The 18,458-nt window shown below is 33.9% G+C and overlaps 1 protein-coding gene across 1 annotated transcript in view; it reads right to left on the reverse strand.

Moving 5' to 3' along the window:
* Window positions 1-17,146, reverse strand: part of LOC131874328 (nifU-like protein 2, chloroplastic) — a 37,541-nt gene extending 20,395 nt beyond the window's left edge. Inside the window, exon 1 of the mRNA XM_059217650.1 lies at window positions 16,874-17,146. Coding sequence (XP_059073633.1) covers window positions 16,874-17,146 — 273 coding nt within the window. The remainder of the gene's footprint in view (window positions 1-16,873) is intronic.
* Window positions 17,147-18,458: the final 1,312 nt, after the last annotated feature.

The raw sequence follows: 18,458 nt of genomic DNA on the forward strand, positions 1-18,458 counted from the left end.
TGTTCCTTGAGCATGTTTTGGTTAGTTGGTATTGACATGGTAATCAGATGCTATCATACACTCTTGTAAACCCTTACTGATATTGGTTTAATGCTTTACCGACAAAGCTCTAACTAAGGAATCTTGACAAGATGTATAAGTGGTGTTGGTGTGGCTTCTAGATGGATTTTAGGATGTTGAAGATATTCTTTGATCATGCTTCAACTACTTGAAGACATTGATTTGGCATGGTCGACCCAGAATAGGTCCAGTGCCTATCTAGGTTATGGATCGATATCATGATAACATGTACTCTACACGTTACCGGGATGTTTTGAGATGTTCTATGGATTGGTTATTGTTGTTATGGTCTTAATCCGACATAGAATATCATTGTAATATGAATTTATGTAATGATCTTATTGTAATATATTTTAGGTGACCGACCTAATTGGTTTAGGCCTTAAGGTTGGTATAAAATGATGTAAGATCTCATTGTAGATCATAGGATGGGAATAAAAGTGTCGTGGTCGTGAAATGTAATATCATATGCGAAGGATATTTGGTCGATCATAGGTGATCGAATTGGGATTAAGGAAGAGGTCAAAGGCCTCCGGTATTGAGCTTAACCGAGACTTAATTAGGCATAGTAGATGCTATCTATGGCAGTTCACTCTATTGGATTGTTGTCCATTTATCTTGAGATGGTTGTTGCCTCTTTGTAGTCAGTGAGACTCTTTTGTAATGCGAAGTACACTCTAGGTAGTGTGTCTTTCTGCATGTGTAGGCCCCTCATTGTAACACATACTTTCTGTAGAAGTATCATCTGACTATGGGTAGGCTTCCCACCATGGTTTTTCCCTTTCTAGGTTTTCCACATACAAATCATGGTGTTATGTGGTATAGTTTCTTTGCATTGATTATCTATTTAATTGTTAAGTTGCATTGTTTACCGGTATTTGTTTATGCTTTACCAGTACTTAATCTGGTTAAAGGTTATTATGTGGATTAAATGTTATAATCTATTAACAATTGATTCACCCCCCCCTCAGTTGTTCACCCATTATCATAACATAGACTTTTGAGCACCAGAGGAAGGTTTTGGCTTTCTTGTTTTCCTAGGCTTCAGGGAAGGAGATTCTGGTTTGGTATTCTTAGGTTTCACCATATCCTCTTCATTCAGGATATTCTTTTCTTGAGCTCTCTGAACTGCCTTCTTTGTGATTCTCATGTCTTCTGCCATCTACTCCACTTCCTTCCTCACTCTCCTATACATTTTGGGTTTGGTGAACTGAGAGTGTAGACTGAAACTTTTCTCCTTATATGTTCCAAACATTTCCTCTATTGTGTCTACCATCTTTCTCAAGAGGTGTTGAGCATATGCATTAAGAATATCACCACTAACCTCATATCCCATGGGCATGATCCAGACTTTCTTAGGTTCGACAGCCTCCATCAAGCATTGATCGGTTTCCACCATGAAGCATATGGAGTCTTCATACTTCTCCACAATTTCTTTAGGGATCCTTTCCCTTCTCTGCATCATGATGCCTTCAAAAGTTTTAAAGTAACCACACAAAATAGCTCTCTGAGATTGTGCATCACCCAATCCACTTAGATTTTCCTTTATTTATACAGAACCGGCCTATCATAGGCCCATTGAACTTTTCCTACAACTAGGACCTCATTCATGAAATATAAGTACAAGCAAATAACTAGAGTACTGAACTTGAATACGTTCTTTTTATCCTGCTTTATCTTCTTTAGATTATTCAAGAGCTCATTCCGAAGCACCTCACACAAATCATAAAATTTGTCTTCCTTAAAAATCTAAAAAGTAGCATAAATAGTCGTTGTTGGCATTACAATAAGTTGGGAGATTGTTGGCATTACAATAAGTTTGATGGTTGATGATATTGAGAAGGTTGTTGGAGATGAATGATATAACTGATAAAGGATGATTATTGTATTAATATTATTATTTTGTCATTGATGTCAACCAATTGATTTTTTGATTCAGTATGATGTTACCATATCTTAAAAGTATTTTTTGATGAGAATAAAGATGTCGGTAAGTGACATAGAAAGAATGTGAAAATGAAGGGGAGTAATAAGTTATTCAATGGGCAACTATTACCGAGTTGGATAGTGATGAGATTATGATGTTTTGATTGTTTTGATATCCTATATATATGTATTCGAAGACTGAACAAGAAGGGGAAAAGATTTCATGTAATAGAATGAGTAAAGGTTTGATACTATTCTATTTTACCAAGCAAGGACCTAGTTAGTAAACTCCAAGGTTACCGATGTCAGTTAATGAAAGAAAAAGTTACCGAGAAGAGAATGTCTACCAAGTAAAGTTTAGTATTAACCGAGTATCAACCGAGCAGTAGCAGAATGCATTAAATAAGTGTATACATTATTAAATGAAGGATGCCAATGAGCTCGAGGTTTATTGAAGATAGGAATGTTCGTGCAAGAAGTTTTTTTAAGGATCAACGGCAATTAAAATTCAAGAGTAAGATCTACAACACAGATTGAACAGTCCTAACCGAGCACGAGTACCAAGAAAGGTATACAAGTTTCAAGGCAAGATAAAACATTTTTCAGATCAAAGGATACAATGAACCTAGTCAAGTTTGAAGATCTGATGGCTAAGATTAATCATGGGAAATGTGATTAAGGAGATTAAGTGGTTGGGAATTGCTTATAAATAAAGTAATGTTGTTGAACAAAGTATGCAGGCAAAATGAAGCACAAAGATGCTACAGAGGTGATTACCGAATACAGAAGATTGAAGATTTGATTGAAGAACAGATTGAGAAGCCCAACAAGGAGAAAGATAAGTCTTATGACAAGATTATCTTGAGCACATTGAGCACATAGAATCTTCTTTAACATTTTAGATGTGAAGTTGCAGATATATTTTATTACTGTTTTTTTATTTTTGTAAGTGACAGGAAATCTCTTTACTGAGTGGACTTAACAGTCTTATTTGTAAATCCTCTTGGAAGGTAACATTCTAAATGAGTGTTTGAAATCCTTTGTCAAGGTCACTTCTAACAAATTGAAGATTCTAATAGATCTGAGGGAAATCCCTTGACCGGGTCACATCTAGCAATGTGTATGTAATCTTTAACAGGATTTGCTTTTAACCGAGCATACTCTAGAAGAGTATATTTTCTTGTGGGTCCGAACTCCCATAGTGGATTTTCCCTATTAGGGTTTCCATGTTAAATCTGGTGTCAAATGTGATTTAATGTTTCATGTTTATCTGTTTATGAGTTTGAATGATTTACAGTCATAAGTTGCATATCAAGTAAATGCTACCGAGGTTGAATTTGATTAGAGTAATAAATATTGAGGTTATCTGATTCACCCCCCCCCCCCCCACTCTCATCTAACTAAGAATTGGTATCAAAGCTTGGACTCCAAAAGAAAAGTTTAAAGGTACTTGAGGCAAGATCCGAAGATGTATAAAAGGGATGCACCAAAGTTGAACAAGTCAAGTTTCACCACATGGCAGAAAACGATGAAGCTGCACTTATCAGGAATTGGAGAATATGCCACATATTATCTGGAGAATGATTACATTGCACCTAGAACCTACCCTATGATAATGGAGGAAATAAAGGCAAAGAAAGAACACATTCAAGCAATGATAGAGATAACATCAGCTTTGACCGACTTAGAGTTTAATGATCTAGAAGGTTGTAATTATGCCAAAGCAATGTGAAATAAGCTGACATCTATGTATGGTGGAGATGAACATGTTCAAAGAGAAAAAGCAGACAATCTAAGAGGTAAAATTGAATCCATGGGAATGAATGAAGGTGAGAACATAATCCAATACAGTACAAGGTTAAAGGAAACTATCAATCAAATCAAAGGAGCAAGAGGAACTATTGAAGAAAAGGATGTAACAAGTAAGTTGCTGAGAACACTTCTACCTACTTATTCCATTAGAGTCTCTACAATTAATGAATTGAATTTGTACCAAACATGCTAGTCTCTTTGAATGCTACTATCGGTAAGCTACATGCTTTTGAGTTAAGTAATTTTGATAACAGTGGGTCTTCAGTAAACAAAGTTGATTCTGCATTCAGTTCTTTTCATCTCAGTGAATCTGAAGATTATAATGATAGAATGTCTACGTATGCTGAAGGAAATCACAATGGAGCAAGTGAGAGATTTCACAAAAACATGGAAGAAGTACACAAACTATATGAGGAAATCAAAAAGCAAGAAGAGTTTGAAGCATTATTGGCCAGGCAAAGGTAAGTATAAAGGGAAGTTACCTTCAAAATGTTTTAACTGTGATAAAATTGGACATATGGCTTCTAACTGTCCTGACAAAGATGATGAAAAGAAAGAATACCAAGATGACAGAAAGAAAGACAACCAATACAGAAGGGACCAAGACTTTAGAAGGAGAGAAAGAAAGACATGCCTATTAGCTAATGAGGAATCCAATGATGATAAATCTGATGAGACTGAGATAGAGGAAGTTGTATATGTGGCTATCAAAGATGGAATAGATGAAGAAAGGTATGAGGAAAAATCCTTAATATCACACATAAATAAAAATGATTCTTGGATCATAGATAGTAGATGCTCACATCACATGATAGGTGATAAACACAAGTTTGTTAAATTAGAAGATTATGATGGAGGTCATGTAAGATTTGGTAATGATGCACCATGTCCTATGAAAGGTAAAGGTTCAATTACACTTCTTGACAATACTTAATGTGATGATGTATATTGGGTTGAAGGTCTAAAATACAATTTGTTGAGTGTAGCACAGCTAAATAATACAGGATACCGAATAGAATTTTAGAAAGGAATTGTCAAAGTTCATGACAAACATGGAAAGTTGGCTGCTACTGGGACTCAAACAAGAGGTAATACATTTCACCTTGACTCAACTTAGAACAATTGTCTATATGCAAAAATAGAAGATACCTAGTTATGGCATAAAAGGTTTTGTCATGTAAATTTTTATAATCTGATCAAAATAAGTAAGAAGCATCGTGTAAGAGGTCTACCAAGCTTGGAAAAACCTGAGAACGCAATATGTCGAGGATGCCAGATTGGTAAGATGAAAAAATCAATCTTTACAAGTAAGTCTTACACTTCTAAAGGAATTCTTGATCTTGTACACACTGATCTTTGTGGTCCTATGAAAGTTCAAAGTTACTATGGTGATAAATACTTCATATTATTTGTGGATGATTACTCAAGGATGATGTCAGTTATGTTTCTAAAAGAGAAATTAGAAGCTTTTTAAATGTTCAAATGGTATAAGGCAAGAGTTGAAAAAGAAACAGGAAGACAGTTGAAATGTCTTAGATCTGATAGAGGAGGAGAATTCATTTCTGATGAATTTAACTTATTTTGCAATGATAATGGTATAAAGAGACAAGTGTTAGCACCAAGGACACTGCAGCAAAATGGAATAGCTGAAAGAAGGAACAGATCAATTGTAGATTGTGCCAGAACTTTGATGATAGAAAAGAGAGTACCTCAAATATTTTGGAGAGAAGAAATAAGCAATGCAGTTTAAACCTTGAACCGAGTACAACTAAAGAAAGGAACTATGAAGACACCTTATGAAATCTGGTAGGACAAGAAACCAAATCTAAGTTATTTTAAAATATTTGGAAGTAGATGTTATGTTCACAAAGATGATAGAAATGGAAAATTTGATCAAAAAAGCAAGGAAGGAACATTTCTTGGTTATTCCTCTAGGAGTAAAGCATTTAAATGTCTGATCAAATCATCTAACAAAATTGTGGAAAGTGCAAATGTGAAAATTGATGAATTTGTAGAAAGGAGTGATGAAGGAAACTCCAAAGAACCAAAAGATTATGAAGAGTTTGTATATGTACAACTGACAAGTTTTGCTGAGAAAGCCAATGAAGAAATTACTCAGTTATCGAGTGATGAAGAAGATCATACATAGCCTATATTAGCAAAATATGTCAAAAGAAATCATGCATCAAGTCAGATTATAGGAGATAAGGATGCTCCAGTGATGACAAGGAATAAACTGAGACACAACACATGTCTAATATCCGAATTTGAACCAAGGATAGTAAAAGAGGCATCAAGCAATGAAAATTGGGTAAATGCTATGACAGAAGAGATTGATCAAATCAAGAAAAATGAAACATGGACACTGGTCCCAAGACCAAAAGAGAAAAATGTAATCGGTACAAAGTGGATTTTCAAGAATAAGCTAAATGAAAAAGGTGAGGTCATTCAGAATAAAGTAAGGCTAGTTTGCAAAGGCTATGCTCAAGAAGAAGGAATAGACTATGGAGAAACTTTTGCACCTATAGCAAGACTTGAAGGAGTAAGAACATTGTTGGCATATGCTGCTTACAAAAATTTCAAGGTATATCAAATGGATGTTAAATCTGCATTTTTGAATGGTATACTAGAAGAAGAAGTCTATATTGAACAGCCTGAAGGATTTATTGAAGAGAAGAATAAAGATCGGGTATGTAAGTTGAACAAAGCTTTATATGGTCTAAAGCAAGCACCTAGAGTATGGTATGAAAGCTTGCACTCTTAATTATTAAAGATTGGATTTATGAGGACTAGTGAGAACAACAACATGTATATGAAGAATGATGAGAATGGAATATTGATGTCAGACATATTTTTTGATGATATTATTTTTTGTGGAAATGATTCTTTATGCAAGAACTTTGGAAATGAAATGTGCAAAGAATTTGAGATGTCATTAATCGGTGAGATAAAGTATTTTATAGGTTTACAAATACTGCAAATGAAAAATGGGATTTTCATTACTCAATCCAAGTATATAAAGGAAGTATTGAAGAAATTTGGAATGGAGGATTCTAAACTTGTAAGTACTCCTATGACTACTAATTGTAAACTATCAAAGAATGATGAATCTGCATCTGTTGATGAGACACTTTACCGATCTATGATTGGAAAGTTGCAATATGTAGTTCACAGCAAGCTTGATATAGCACATGCAGTAGGTATAGCTGCAAGATTTTCTGCAGATCCCAAAGAAACTCATATGACAACAGTCAAGAGAATTTTTAGATATTTGAGAGGCACTGAAGATTATGGTCTACTATATGAAAAGAGGAATGATTTTGACTTAAAAGTCTATACTGATGTTGATTGGGCAGGAAATATTGATGACAAGAAAAGCACAAGCGGAGGAGCTTTCTTTTTGGGAGAAAGACTAGTAAGTTGGCTTAGCAAGAAACAAGGATGCATTTCATAGTCAACAGTTGAAGCTGAATATGTCATTGCAGCATTGAATTGTACCAATATAGCATGGATCAAACAACTGTTGGAAGGAATGAATGAGATAGTTACTGGGCCAGTAACTATATTTTGTGATAATACAAGTGCTATTAACATTTCAAAGAATCCAGTAATGCACTCTAAGACAAAACATATCTCTATAAAGTATCATTATCTTAGAGAAGAAGTTCAAGAAAAGAATGTTGTGCTGGAATATGTTAGCACAAAGCAACAAATCGCAGACATCTTCACAAATCCACTACCAAGGGACACTTTTGAGTATCTCAAAAGTGAGTTAGGGGTCCTACCCCTATCCAGCACTCACTGATAGAGTTTGGTGACATCATCAATTCTATGACTCCATATAATACTATTTGTAAGTTGATGTTGATTTACACACTTTAGAAGGATGTCTAAAGTTGTGTAGGAAAAAGTGAATGAAGACAAGTTGCTCTGACCGAGATACATTTGTATATGTTTGAACTGCAAGGAAATTACTTCACAGTGGGAGTAATTATGGATCAGTCTTACTTTTGGCATTGTTGTCAAAGGGGGAGATGATTGTTACAGCTCAAAGGGGAGAAGACTAATAACAAAACATTACAAGACAACTTTATAGCTCAATGATAACAGGAGAAGAATAACAATAGTTTGAATCAATTGGAGTAAATCAAGTTGGTATTGCTATCAATGCCAAAGGGGGAGATTGGTGGCATTACAAAAAGTTTGATGGTTGATGATATTGAGAAGGTTGTTGGAGATGAATGATATAATTGATAAAGGATGATTACTATCTTAATATTATTATTTTGTCATTGATGTCAAACAATTGATTTTCTGATTCAGTGTGATGTTGCCATATCTTAAAAAGTATGTTTTGATGAGTATAAAGATGTTGGTAAGTGACATAGAAAGAATGTGAAAATGAAGAGGAGTAATAAGTTATTCAATGGGGAACTATTACCAAGTTAGACAGTGATGAGATTATGATGTTTTGATTGTTTTGATATCCTATGTATATGTATTTGAAGACTGAACAAGAAGGGGAAAATATTTCATGTAATAGAATGAGTAAAGGTTTGATACTATCCTATTTTACTGAGCAAGGAGTTAGTCGGTAAACTCCAAGGTTACCAATGTCGATTAATGAAAGAAAAAGTCACTGACAAAAAAATGTCTACCGAGTAAAGTTCAATATTAACCAAGTATCAACCGAGCAGTAACAAAATGCATTAAATAAGTGTATACATTATTAAATGAAGGATGCCAATGAGCTAGAGGTTTATTGAAGATAAGAATGTCGTGCAAGAAGTTTGTTAAGGATAAACGACAATTAAAATTCAAGAGTAAGATCTACAACACAGATTGAACAATCCTAACCAAGCACAAGTACCAATAAAGGTATACAAGTTTCAAGGCAAGATAAAACATTTTTCAGATCGAAGGATACAATGAACCTAGTCAAGTTTGAAGATCTGATGGCTAAGATTAATCATGGGAAATGTGATTAAGGAGATTAAGCAGTTTGGAATTGCTTATAAATAAAGTAATGTTGTTGAACAAAGTATGCGAGCAAACTAAAGCACAGAGATGCTACAGAGGTGATTACCAAGTACAGAAGATTGAAGATCTGTTAGAAGAATAGATTGAGAAGCCCAGCAAGGAGAAAGATAAGTCTTATGAAAAGATTATCTTGAGCACATTGAGCACATAGAATCTGCTTTAACATTTTAGATGTGAAGTTGTAGATATATTTTATTACTGTTATTTATTTTTGTTAGTGACGGGAAATCTCTTAACCAAGTGGACTTAATAGTCTTATTTGTAAATCCTCTTGGAAGGTAACATTCTAAATGAGTGTTTGAAATCCTTTGACAAGGTCACTTCTAACAAAGTGAAGATTCTAACAGATCTGAGGGAAATCCCTTGACCGGGTCACATCTAGCAATGTGTATATAATCTTTAACATGATTTGCTTTTAACTAAGCATACTCTAGAAGAGTATATTTTCTTGCGGTTCCGAAATCCCACAGTGGTTTTTCCCTATTAGGGTTTCCACATTAAATCTGGTGTCAAATGTGATTTAATGTTTCATGTTATCTGTTTAGGAGTTTGAATGATTTACAATCATAAGTTGCATATCAAGTAAATGCTACCGAGGTTGAATCTGATTAGAGTAATAATTATTGAGGTTATCTGATTCACCCCCCCCCTCTCATCTAACTAACAATTGGTATCAAAGCTTGGACTCCAGAAGAAAAGTTTAAAGGTACTTGAGGCAAGATCTGAAGATGTATAAAAGGGATGCACCAAAGCTGAACAAGTCAAGTTTCACCACATGGTAGAAAAGGATGAAGCTGCACTTATCATGAATTGGAGAATATGCAACATATTATCTAGAGAATGATTACATTGCACCTAGAACCTACCCTATGACAATGGAAGAAATAAAGGCAAAGAAAGAACACATTCAAGCAATGATAGAGATAACATCAGCTTTGACCGACTTAGAGTTTAATGATCTAGAAGGTTGTAATGATGCCAAAGCAATGTGAAATAAGCTGACATCTATGTATGGTGGAGATGAACATGTTCAAAGAGAAAAAGCAGACAATCTAAGAGGTAAACTTGAATCCATGGGAATGAATGAAGGTGAGAATATAATCCAATACAGTACAAGGTTAAAGGAAACTATCAATCAAATCAAAGGAGTAGGAGGAACTATTGAAGAAAAGGATGTAACAAGTAAGTTGCTGAGAACACTTCTACCTACTTATTCCATTAGAGTCTCTACAATTAATGAATTGAGATTTATACCAAACATGCTAGTCTCTTTGGATGCTACTATCGGTGAGCTACATGCTTTTGAGTTAAGTAATTTTGATAACAGTGGGTCTTCAGTAAACAAAGTTGAATCTGCATTCAGTTCTTTTCATCTCAGTGAATCTGAAGATTATAATGATAGAATGTCTAAGTATGCTGAAGGAAATCACAATGGAGCAAGTGAGAGATTTCACAAAAACATGGAAGAAGTACACAAACTATATGAGGAAATCAAAAAGCAAGAAGAGTTTGAAGCATTATTGGCCAAAAGGTTACCGAGAGGTAAAGGTAACTATAAAGGAAATTTACCTTTAAAATGTTTTAACTATGATAAAATTGGATATATGGCTTCTTACTGTCCTGACAAAGATGATGAAAAGAAAGAAAATCAAGATGACAGATAGAAAGACTCCTAATACAGAAGGCACTGAGACTTCAGAAGGAGAGAAATAAAGACATGCCTAGTAGCTGATGAGGAATCCAATGATGATAAATTTGATGAGACTGAGACAGAGGAAGTTGTATATGTGGCTATCAAAGATGGATCAGACGAAGAAAGGTATGAGGAAAAAGCCTTAATATCACACATAAATAAAAATGATTCTTGGATCATAGATAGTGGATTCTCACATCACATGACAGGTGATAAACACAAGTTTGTCAAATTAGAAGATTATGATGGAGGTCATGTAAGATTTGGTAATGATGCACCATGTCCTGTAAAAGGTAAAGGTTCAATTACACTTCTTAACAATGCTAAATGTGATGATGTATATTGGGTTGAAGGTTTGAAATACAATTTGTTGAGTGTAGCACAACTAAATAATACCGGATACCAAATAGAATTTCAGAAAGGAATTTGTTGAGTGTAGCACAACTAAATAATTAGGCTTCCTTGGAGGAACTAGGACCTGATACCAATTGTTGGAATTAATGCATACTGAGAGGGTGGGGTGTATCAGTGTTGTGCAATTTATAATTTTCTTTAACTAACTCTTAAACCACCAAAAGAAAAAGAATGAAAGTAAAGTGTAGAAACTCAACACAGACAAGAATAAAACCATAACACCATAATTTTTATGTGGAAACCTAAAAAGGGAAAAACCATGGTGGGGTTGAGATCCACAATATTATAATACTATGATCATGAGTATACTAATATTACAATGGAATGCACATGCATTTAAGCACACATCCTAGAGCTCACCGCTCAATTACAATAGAGGGCTACAACCCCTGGAGGACTCACTATCCTACAAATGATTACCAATAATAACTGATTGTATGAACTAATGAATAGCATCTACAAATGCCAAAAAGAAGTTCTAGTTAAGAACAAAGAGTCTTCATCCACTTCTCTAGTACACTGCTTTGTTCTTCTCTATTTTATTACATACCGGAGCATAAATCTAAGGACAACACACATGAAATTGCACATAGATGCTTATATAGTCTTCACACATCACCATAAAACACCAAAATTCTCATTCAGATTTGTCTAATATATCCACAACACTTGATTTGATCACCACCATGTCAGCTTCAAACATATTCACAAAGTATGAAACATGTAACAGGAGGTCGGCTCAATCTAATTACCAATACACATGTGGACCAAAGCAAATTGATATTATGCTTCAAATAAGCTGGTACAATAACCTCGAATAGGGAACCAATCAAAAAGATCATCCCAAAGATTGTGCATAAGATGCTACACCAAAATAACCTTGTTCTTCCTGAAATATCAGATACCAGATCATCAAACTTGCACAAGAATCAACACTGAAAGCTACGATTGTGGACAAAGAAATACCAACCAACAAATCAACTATCTCTTCCACCACAAATAAAAATGTGCACCCAAAATTGAGTTCTATTCAATGTACTCACACTCTATTGAACACTGTGTTCCACCTTCCAGACTTAAACAAAATAGGCTTTGGAATTCCAGTAGAATGAATTTGCATATACCAGATAACATATCTGATATGAGTTTCCATTAATGACAACCCCTAAACAATCCTCAGGCACTGATCTCTTTTAGAATAGTGTCTCTTGCCAACAACTAATAAGTATGCTTCCTTTTTTTTTGGAGCTTGTAGCCTCTAAAGTTGTAAAATTATTTCCTATGCTCAAACCTTCTAAAAATCATTAAAATTGTAAGTAGAATCCCTCAATAATCTTAAAAGTGTACCATTGGACTAAAAACACACCATTTTTACAATATACTTTCAATATTTGCACAAAAATGGTCAAGGAGAAAAAATGCATATAGTTGATTCTAGAAGTTATGCACATTAACATCATAGACTCTAGAAATTATATGACTATAATCTAGAGAATTCTAACCAATATTTTTTTAAGAAAAAAAATGAAAGACTAGAAGCCTACATATTACATTAAATAATATAGGTAATTACAAATAGAAAATTACAAAAGCCAAATAAGGCCATGGTTAGAGTATCTAAAGATAGTGAAATGTTACATGATTGTAGCTAAAAGTAGGGAATGCAAGATAAAACATATTAAGCCTATACACAAAACCATATATATGATGTCTTAATTTAAAATACCAAAAACTTGATTTTTTTCTATAACTATCACATAGACTATATCTCTACATTTTCTAGCTTCACAATGTTCTAAGGAAAATTCTCATCTTCACCCTCTAAATTGATAAGAATGGAACCCTTCCATTCACAAAAGTTTGGTTTGATTATAGAGGAAGTAATAGTAATTTCCTAGCATAATTTAGGAGTAAATTGATAGCAATACATGGTTAATATGTGACACCAATGAATCATCCACTAAAATGTGTTTATCCTTCACCTCAAAGCTTTATTTTATTGCATAATAAACCATTACATTTTTAGTTCCTGCCTGTAGGAAACTATAGCGGAGGCCTCAAACATTAACATGTGATTAAACTAATCACAAGGAGCCAATCACAAATCGAGTTTTTTTCAATATTCTTCCTTTATCCTATATGCAACCCCTGAAACTTGCATATATTTTACCGCAAATGTTGCATATCAAATTTTTTTGCGTTGCTTATTGGAGTTGTAGGTGGCTTGTAGAGTCCTTGATTCCCAACTAGAGAGAACACACGCCTCCCAGGGTCTCTGGCAGTGACACACTGAACAAGGCTATATTGCAGAAGGTTGCAGTTTGTAGGTGGCATTTGCAAAGTAGTTCACATTTGTTGTCTTTGCTAAAACATTTTGTGTACATGCAGGTCTTCATTCTAAGTATTGTTTTTCTATGGGGAGAAGGAAGACTTTCTAGATGCCTTTTTTTTTCTTTGCTTCTTCTTTAGTAGAGAAACTCCATGCAAAGCCCTGGAAAGAAAAAAAAGAAAACACAAACCCTAGCCAGACTACACATGCACCAGCAAGTGCTCTCATGGAACCCCTGAGTGAGCATGCACCCCCAATGGAGGAGCTCATAGCCACAAACAGGCATGAGGAATCGCCTACGCAGAAGGTAACAAACTTTGCAACCGTGACCACAAACCAAGCAAAAACCATCCAAAAAAACTCCAAAAACAACCCTCCAAGCTTAGTCGCATACCTGGACAACCATGATGTTGAAAACCGCCCTAAAAAGAACCCTCATTCTGATCACAGTCACAAAGAAAAACAGTTAGGGTCAACCTTGGCTACCATAATATTTGTTGCATATCACTTACTAGATTTCAAAGGTGAATCAAACAAGAGGTATGTGATGCTTGAAATTAGGTCACATTCTGGTATTCAATTCTCTGCTCTGGTCTAAATTGTTGTACACCTTTGTTTCTTTTTTACCATGCAAGTATATATCTGCATATATACAAGCACTACAAAAATGTAAGTATACCTTAACAAAGACTCTTGTTTAGTGTTAAAGGTTGTGGATCTACATCCCATGAATAAGAAGTGTATGTTCTCTATTTTTACCCCTTACATTTAAGATTTCCTTTGATTGTTTGACACAGTTTTCAATTTGGTATTTCTCACACTTACTGTGAAAAAATAAATGACAATTAAAGTAATTTCTTCTACCAAACAATTCATTGTTTCTGAAGTCTTATACATGGGTTTCAGTAAAAAGGTAAATTTCATGATTGCCTTCGTTCTCTTTTTAACAGGCTACAACATGTGCTACTGGAGACAATGTTGCCTATGAACAAACTGGTGTATTTGGTAATGATGTTGAAATTTGCATAAGTTTGTGCCTTTTGTGCTTATTTGATGGCTTTTTTTTTCTTTAGAGATTATTTTGTAAGATTTTATTAATCACATTTCTTTAGTCTTCAATACAGAATTTTTGTTCATTCATATTATTTGTCACAATACTCTTCTCTTCTTGTACTCATCTTCTTTGGTCAATTCTTGTTGATTTTTTTTTATCAACACCCAATCTTTGTGCTATTGGTGATTATTTCTGCAACTCATATCGGACACCTATATGTAATGCTAAGTGCGAAGGTTTTAAAGATACTTTTCCTGAAGACTTGCTTGCCCCTGTTTTAAAGGTCTGGAATAAAGGTTATCTTGATATTTGGCTTGATGCCCTCATTTGACTCAAAATGGCATATAAAAGCATAGTTAAATTCAGTTTTAATCAATATTGTTCCTAATCAGGAAGACGAGAGGATTTGTCTCTGAATGTTGTTTGTCTTCATGTAGGTGGCGATTGACAAAACTAGAGTTAGTCCAAATGAAGTTGGTGATATTGGTGTGGGAATAGTTCTTACCCCTGGTTCTCAAAGAGCTAGTGAATGCAGAATGGCTGCTTTCCATGCTGGATTCCTAGGTGTTTGTTCATGCCTTCAGAGACTATACTAGTTAGGACTGTTAACAAACAAAATTTTCCCTACTTCTAATAATGGTTTTCATTGATGATTGAACCTTGTTTACGTTGAAAATGGGAGTAATAGTCATCCTCTGTGGGACATTATCCATATTCCTATTTTGATAAGCTTGAGTCACACATCTAAGAGAAATTGTCTTTGTTAATAACTTATTTTCTGGAGTCATATTCTAAAATATCATGTCTCGGGTGGAAGAACATGCCTTTTGTCTAACGAAAATGAAAATTCATATACTCTAACCGATGCCAAGAGAAGTTGAGAATATTATATCTAGAAAACTTCAATTGCAAAATGTTAAGGATTTTCTCCCATGCAATTTATATTTATTACCTGAATGTATTTCACATTTATTTGAAAAATCAATATTTTTATAGGTTTATAGGATGTTGACTGTATACACGTGTTGCTTCTATGATTTCTAGTCTTCTAAAATCCTCATGCTCTCAATGTTCCACTATGCTTGAGACATATATGTTAGATACGTATTATATACTTTGCATGTTCAACACTCCTAGGGCTACTTCTTTGCTAGGGAATTTGGGTGATCATGTGGAAATTTTTTGGATCATTATAGTGATTTTTAGGTCCATGTTTTATTACCAACATCTACAAATAGTTTAGCATTTCTTGTGGATTGCACACCCATGGGACTAGTTTGTATACATCTTTCTCGTCTGAAATTGCAAGGTACTGTATCTCCTTTTGTGGGAGGTCTTTCATTGTTGTACACACTATAACTCTATAGTAATACCTTGACAGGATGGATTTCTCCACAGCTTATTTATATTGCCTTGTTTATTTCGTTGGTAATTTTAGGACTTTTTCTCATTAGACATACATTTTTTGTTTTCTAATTGCCATTTAAGTAGTCTACAATCAAATATTATACTATGTATTCTTTTGTCACAAGAAATGTTTTAGATTCTGATTTGTCCTAATGAATTATACTATGTATTCTTCTCTTTATATTGCCCAGATTTTGACTAACAATCTCTAGAGGTGACAGGTAAATTTTTCAGTGAGCTTCTTAGGGATTGCTAAGAATACTAAGAAGATAACACAAAAATCTCTGACAAGACTCTCATTCAACATCCGACCAAGTGAAAAATATGATGAGTCACTTGTTCTAGTTGAACACCTATTAAATTTTGGCTTCAGTATTCAAAATGTTTAATTTGATGTCTAGCATAGTTGTGTGTGATGAATTCTCTTTGCCATGTTTAACTATCAATGCTTTTTTATACATTTATAATTATTTATTTCTAGATACGGAGAGAAACCATGCGATGAAGTTGAAGGTGTACAATTCAATCATAGATATACAAGGTACTTGCACTATTTTTACATGGTTGGACAAACATCTACAATAAGAAATCTCATAGTTATAAGGATATGATCAATTGAAATTAATGATTTCATGAAGATGTTGAGTTGAGCATGCAATAGGATGGTGATAACCACCTTGACTCAAGCAGCTTCGGGATGATTTTTAGTCCTCAAAAAATCAACTTCAAAGTTGAAATACATAAAAAGAAATATAACGTTAAACTACATAATAGCTAAGTGTGCGTTAAACATAATCGTAACACTGAAAACGAAAGGAAATTTGTGGTTTGAGCTTTTCCGTTCACAAAAAAATAATATTATTCTTTGAATCTTCAAAGAAACAATGATTTCAGTACCCAACAATCCTTGTACAGTGACTTTACCATCTACAATGGTTTCTGTTAAAAATTGTGGGTCAAATAGCTATTTTTAGATTATATTCTGGAAAGCTCCTATGAAGGAATAAAGAAGAGAAATACATGAATCATGTACATTTTATTTAAAGGAAAAGAAGTAAATTAATTATATACCAATGTTCAACTCTTACAAGGGGAAAACTTGAAACTCTATTTTTATCAAGAAAATAAAAATAATCACCTTTTCAACATTTTCTTCAGTCAATTCAAGTCCCATTTTTGTATCCATTACTTGTTTCACTACAACAAATTTTGGGATCTTCTCATTCACATGTGCTTCTATTCCCATCTTCATAGTTTTAATTGAACTTGGGCATGAGCCACAAGCTCCTTGTAGTTTCAATGTGACAACTAGACCATCAATTTCATATAATTCTACATTACCTCCATCTGCCATAAGATATGGTTGCACATTATCCAGCACCCTTTCAACATTCTCTTCAGTCAATGCCATATCTCTAGTGATTAGATCAAAAGATATGTATGCATCATAGTGATTGCAAATATTGTACTAAGCATGCTCAATATGAATTTTTCCTTTCAGACCTTTGACTGCCATCTTTCATCTGTATTACCTCTATTCAGTTTTTTATTAGAAAAGGCCACTATATTATACCTTGTGGTGACTATCCGTAGAGAGTTCATGACAGAGACTATATTTTGTCTTTATTGAATGCATGAGTTGTAGGCACTGTCACTTCACCAAGACTCTCCACTTCCTTTAAAAACATTTATTTTCCAATACTATGTACTCTTATGACTTCTCTTGTCATGCTACTTTTCAAGTCTTTGATCTTTTTAACTCTACTACTACTTCCAACTTGTTATTGTCATGCATGGTGGCCTTGACTTGGTGAAGACATATATGATGTTGTCTTTATAGTAATTTTTTAGTATGCATATACTCCTTTATAATGACTGTCGTAGTCTTTTGTCTTCTATATCATGTATCATCTTATATCAATACATGACGAGTTGAATGACATCAACATGCAAAAAGATTATAAACTGCACTTTGCAAATTTCATTTCACATGCATGGTTGAAAGCCATCAAAGATTTCAAACCACATACAGTCTCAGACACATAGACAACATCATGCCATACCTATCCTGGCAACATTTGGTAGGAACTATGCTGCATTGCAGCTCTTGTTCAACTTGTCCTAGAGATAATTTCATTGGAATAAGCCATGTTAATCAATAATTATTAAACCAATATTATGTATTTTAGTTCACTTTAATTAATTAATATCTTCTTAAGATAGATTAATTCATCATGAAACAAGGGTTGGATAAGGAAAGTAACATATATTATTTATTAATTTAATGAGTAAAAAGTTAGCCTCATCATTATGCACTCTTTTTGCATAGTTATATTGAATACAAATTTAGGGATTGAGTAACTATGTCTTATTTTTCAAATAATCAAGATAATTTTTCTAATTGATTTTTTTATTTGTTGAGGCTTGCACACATGTCCCATTTTACTTGGAAAAAGAGAACATTGTTTTTTCTTTTTCTTTTTTTTTTCTACATTTATGTCATTTTTAGACATGTTTGAGTCTTAATTTTCTTTCTTGTCAAAGCATCAACATTTTCCTTATAGGCATACCATTGTGAGGTTCCTTCAAACCTTGAACATGGTTTTTTATATATTTTTTATCTTATACCTCATCATTCACCTATGATCAAGTCACATTAGATATATAAACCTTGTCACTAGTGGGCATTCAACTCTAACCCTAACATACCCCATTGGCTTTGT

The sequence above is a fragment of the Cryptomeria japonica genome, chromosome 3 (assembly GCF_030272615.1).
Source record: "Cryptomeria japonica chromosome 3, Sugi_1.0, whole genome shotgun sequence".
Classification (NCBI taxonomy): Eukaryota; Viridiplantae; Streptophyta; class Pinopsida; order Cupressales; family Cupressaceae; genus Cryptomeria; species Cryptomeria japonica.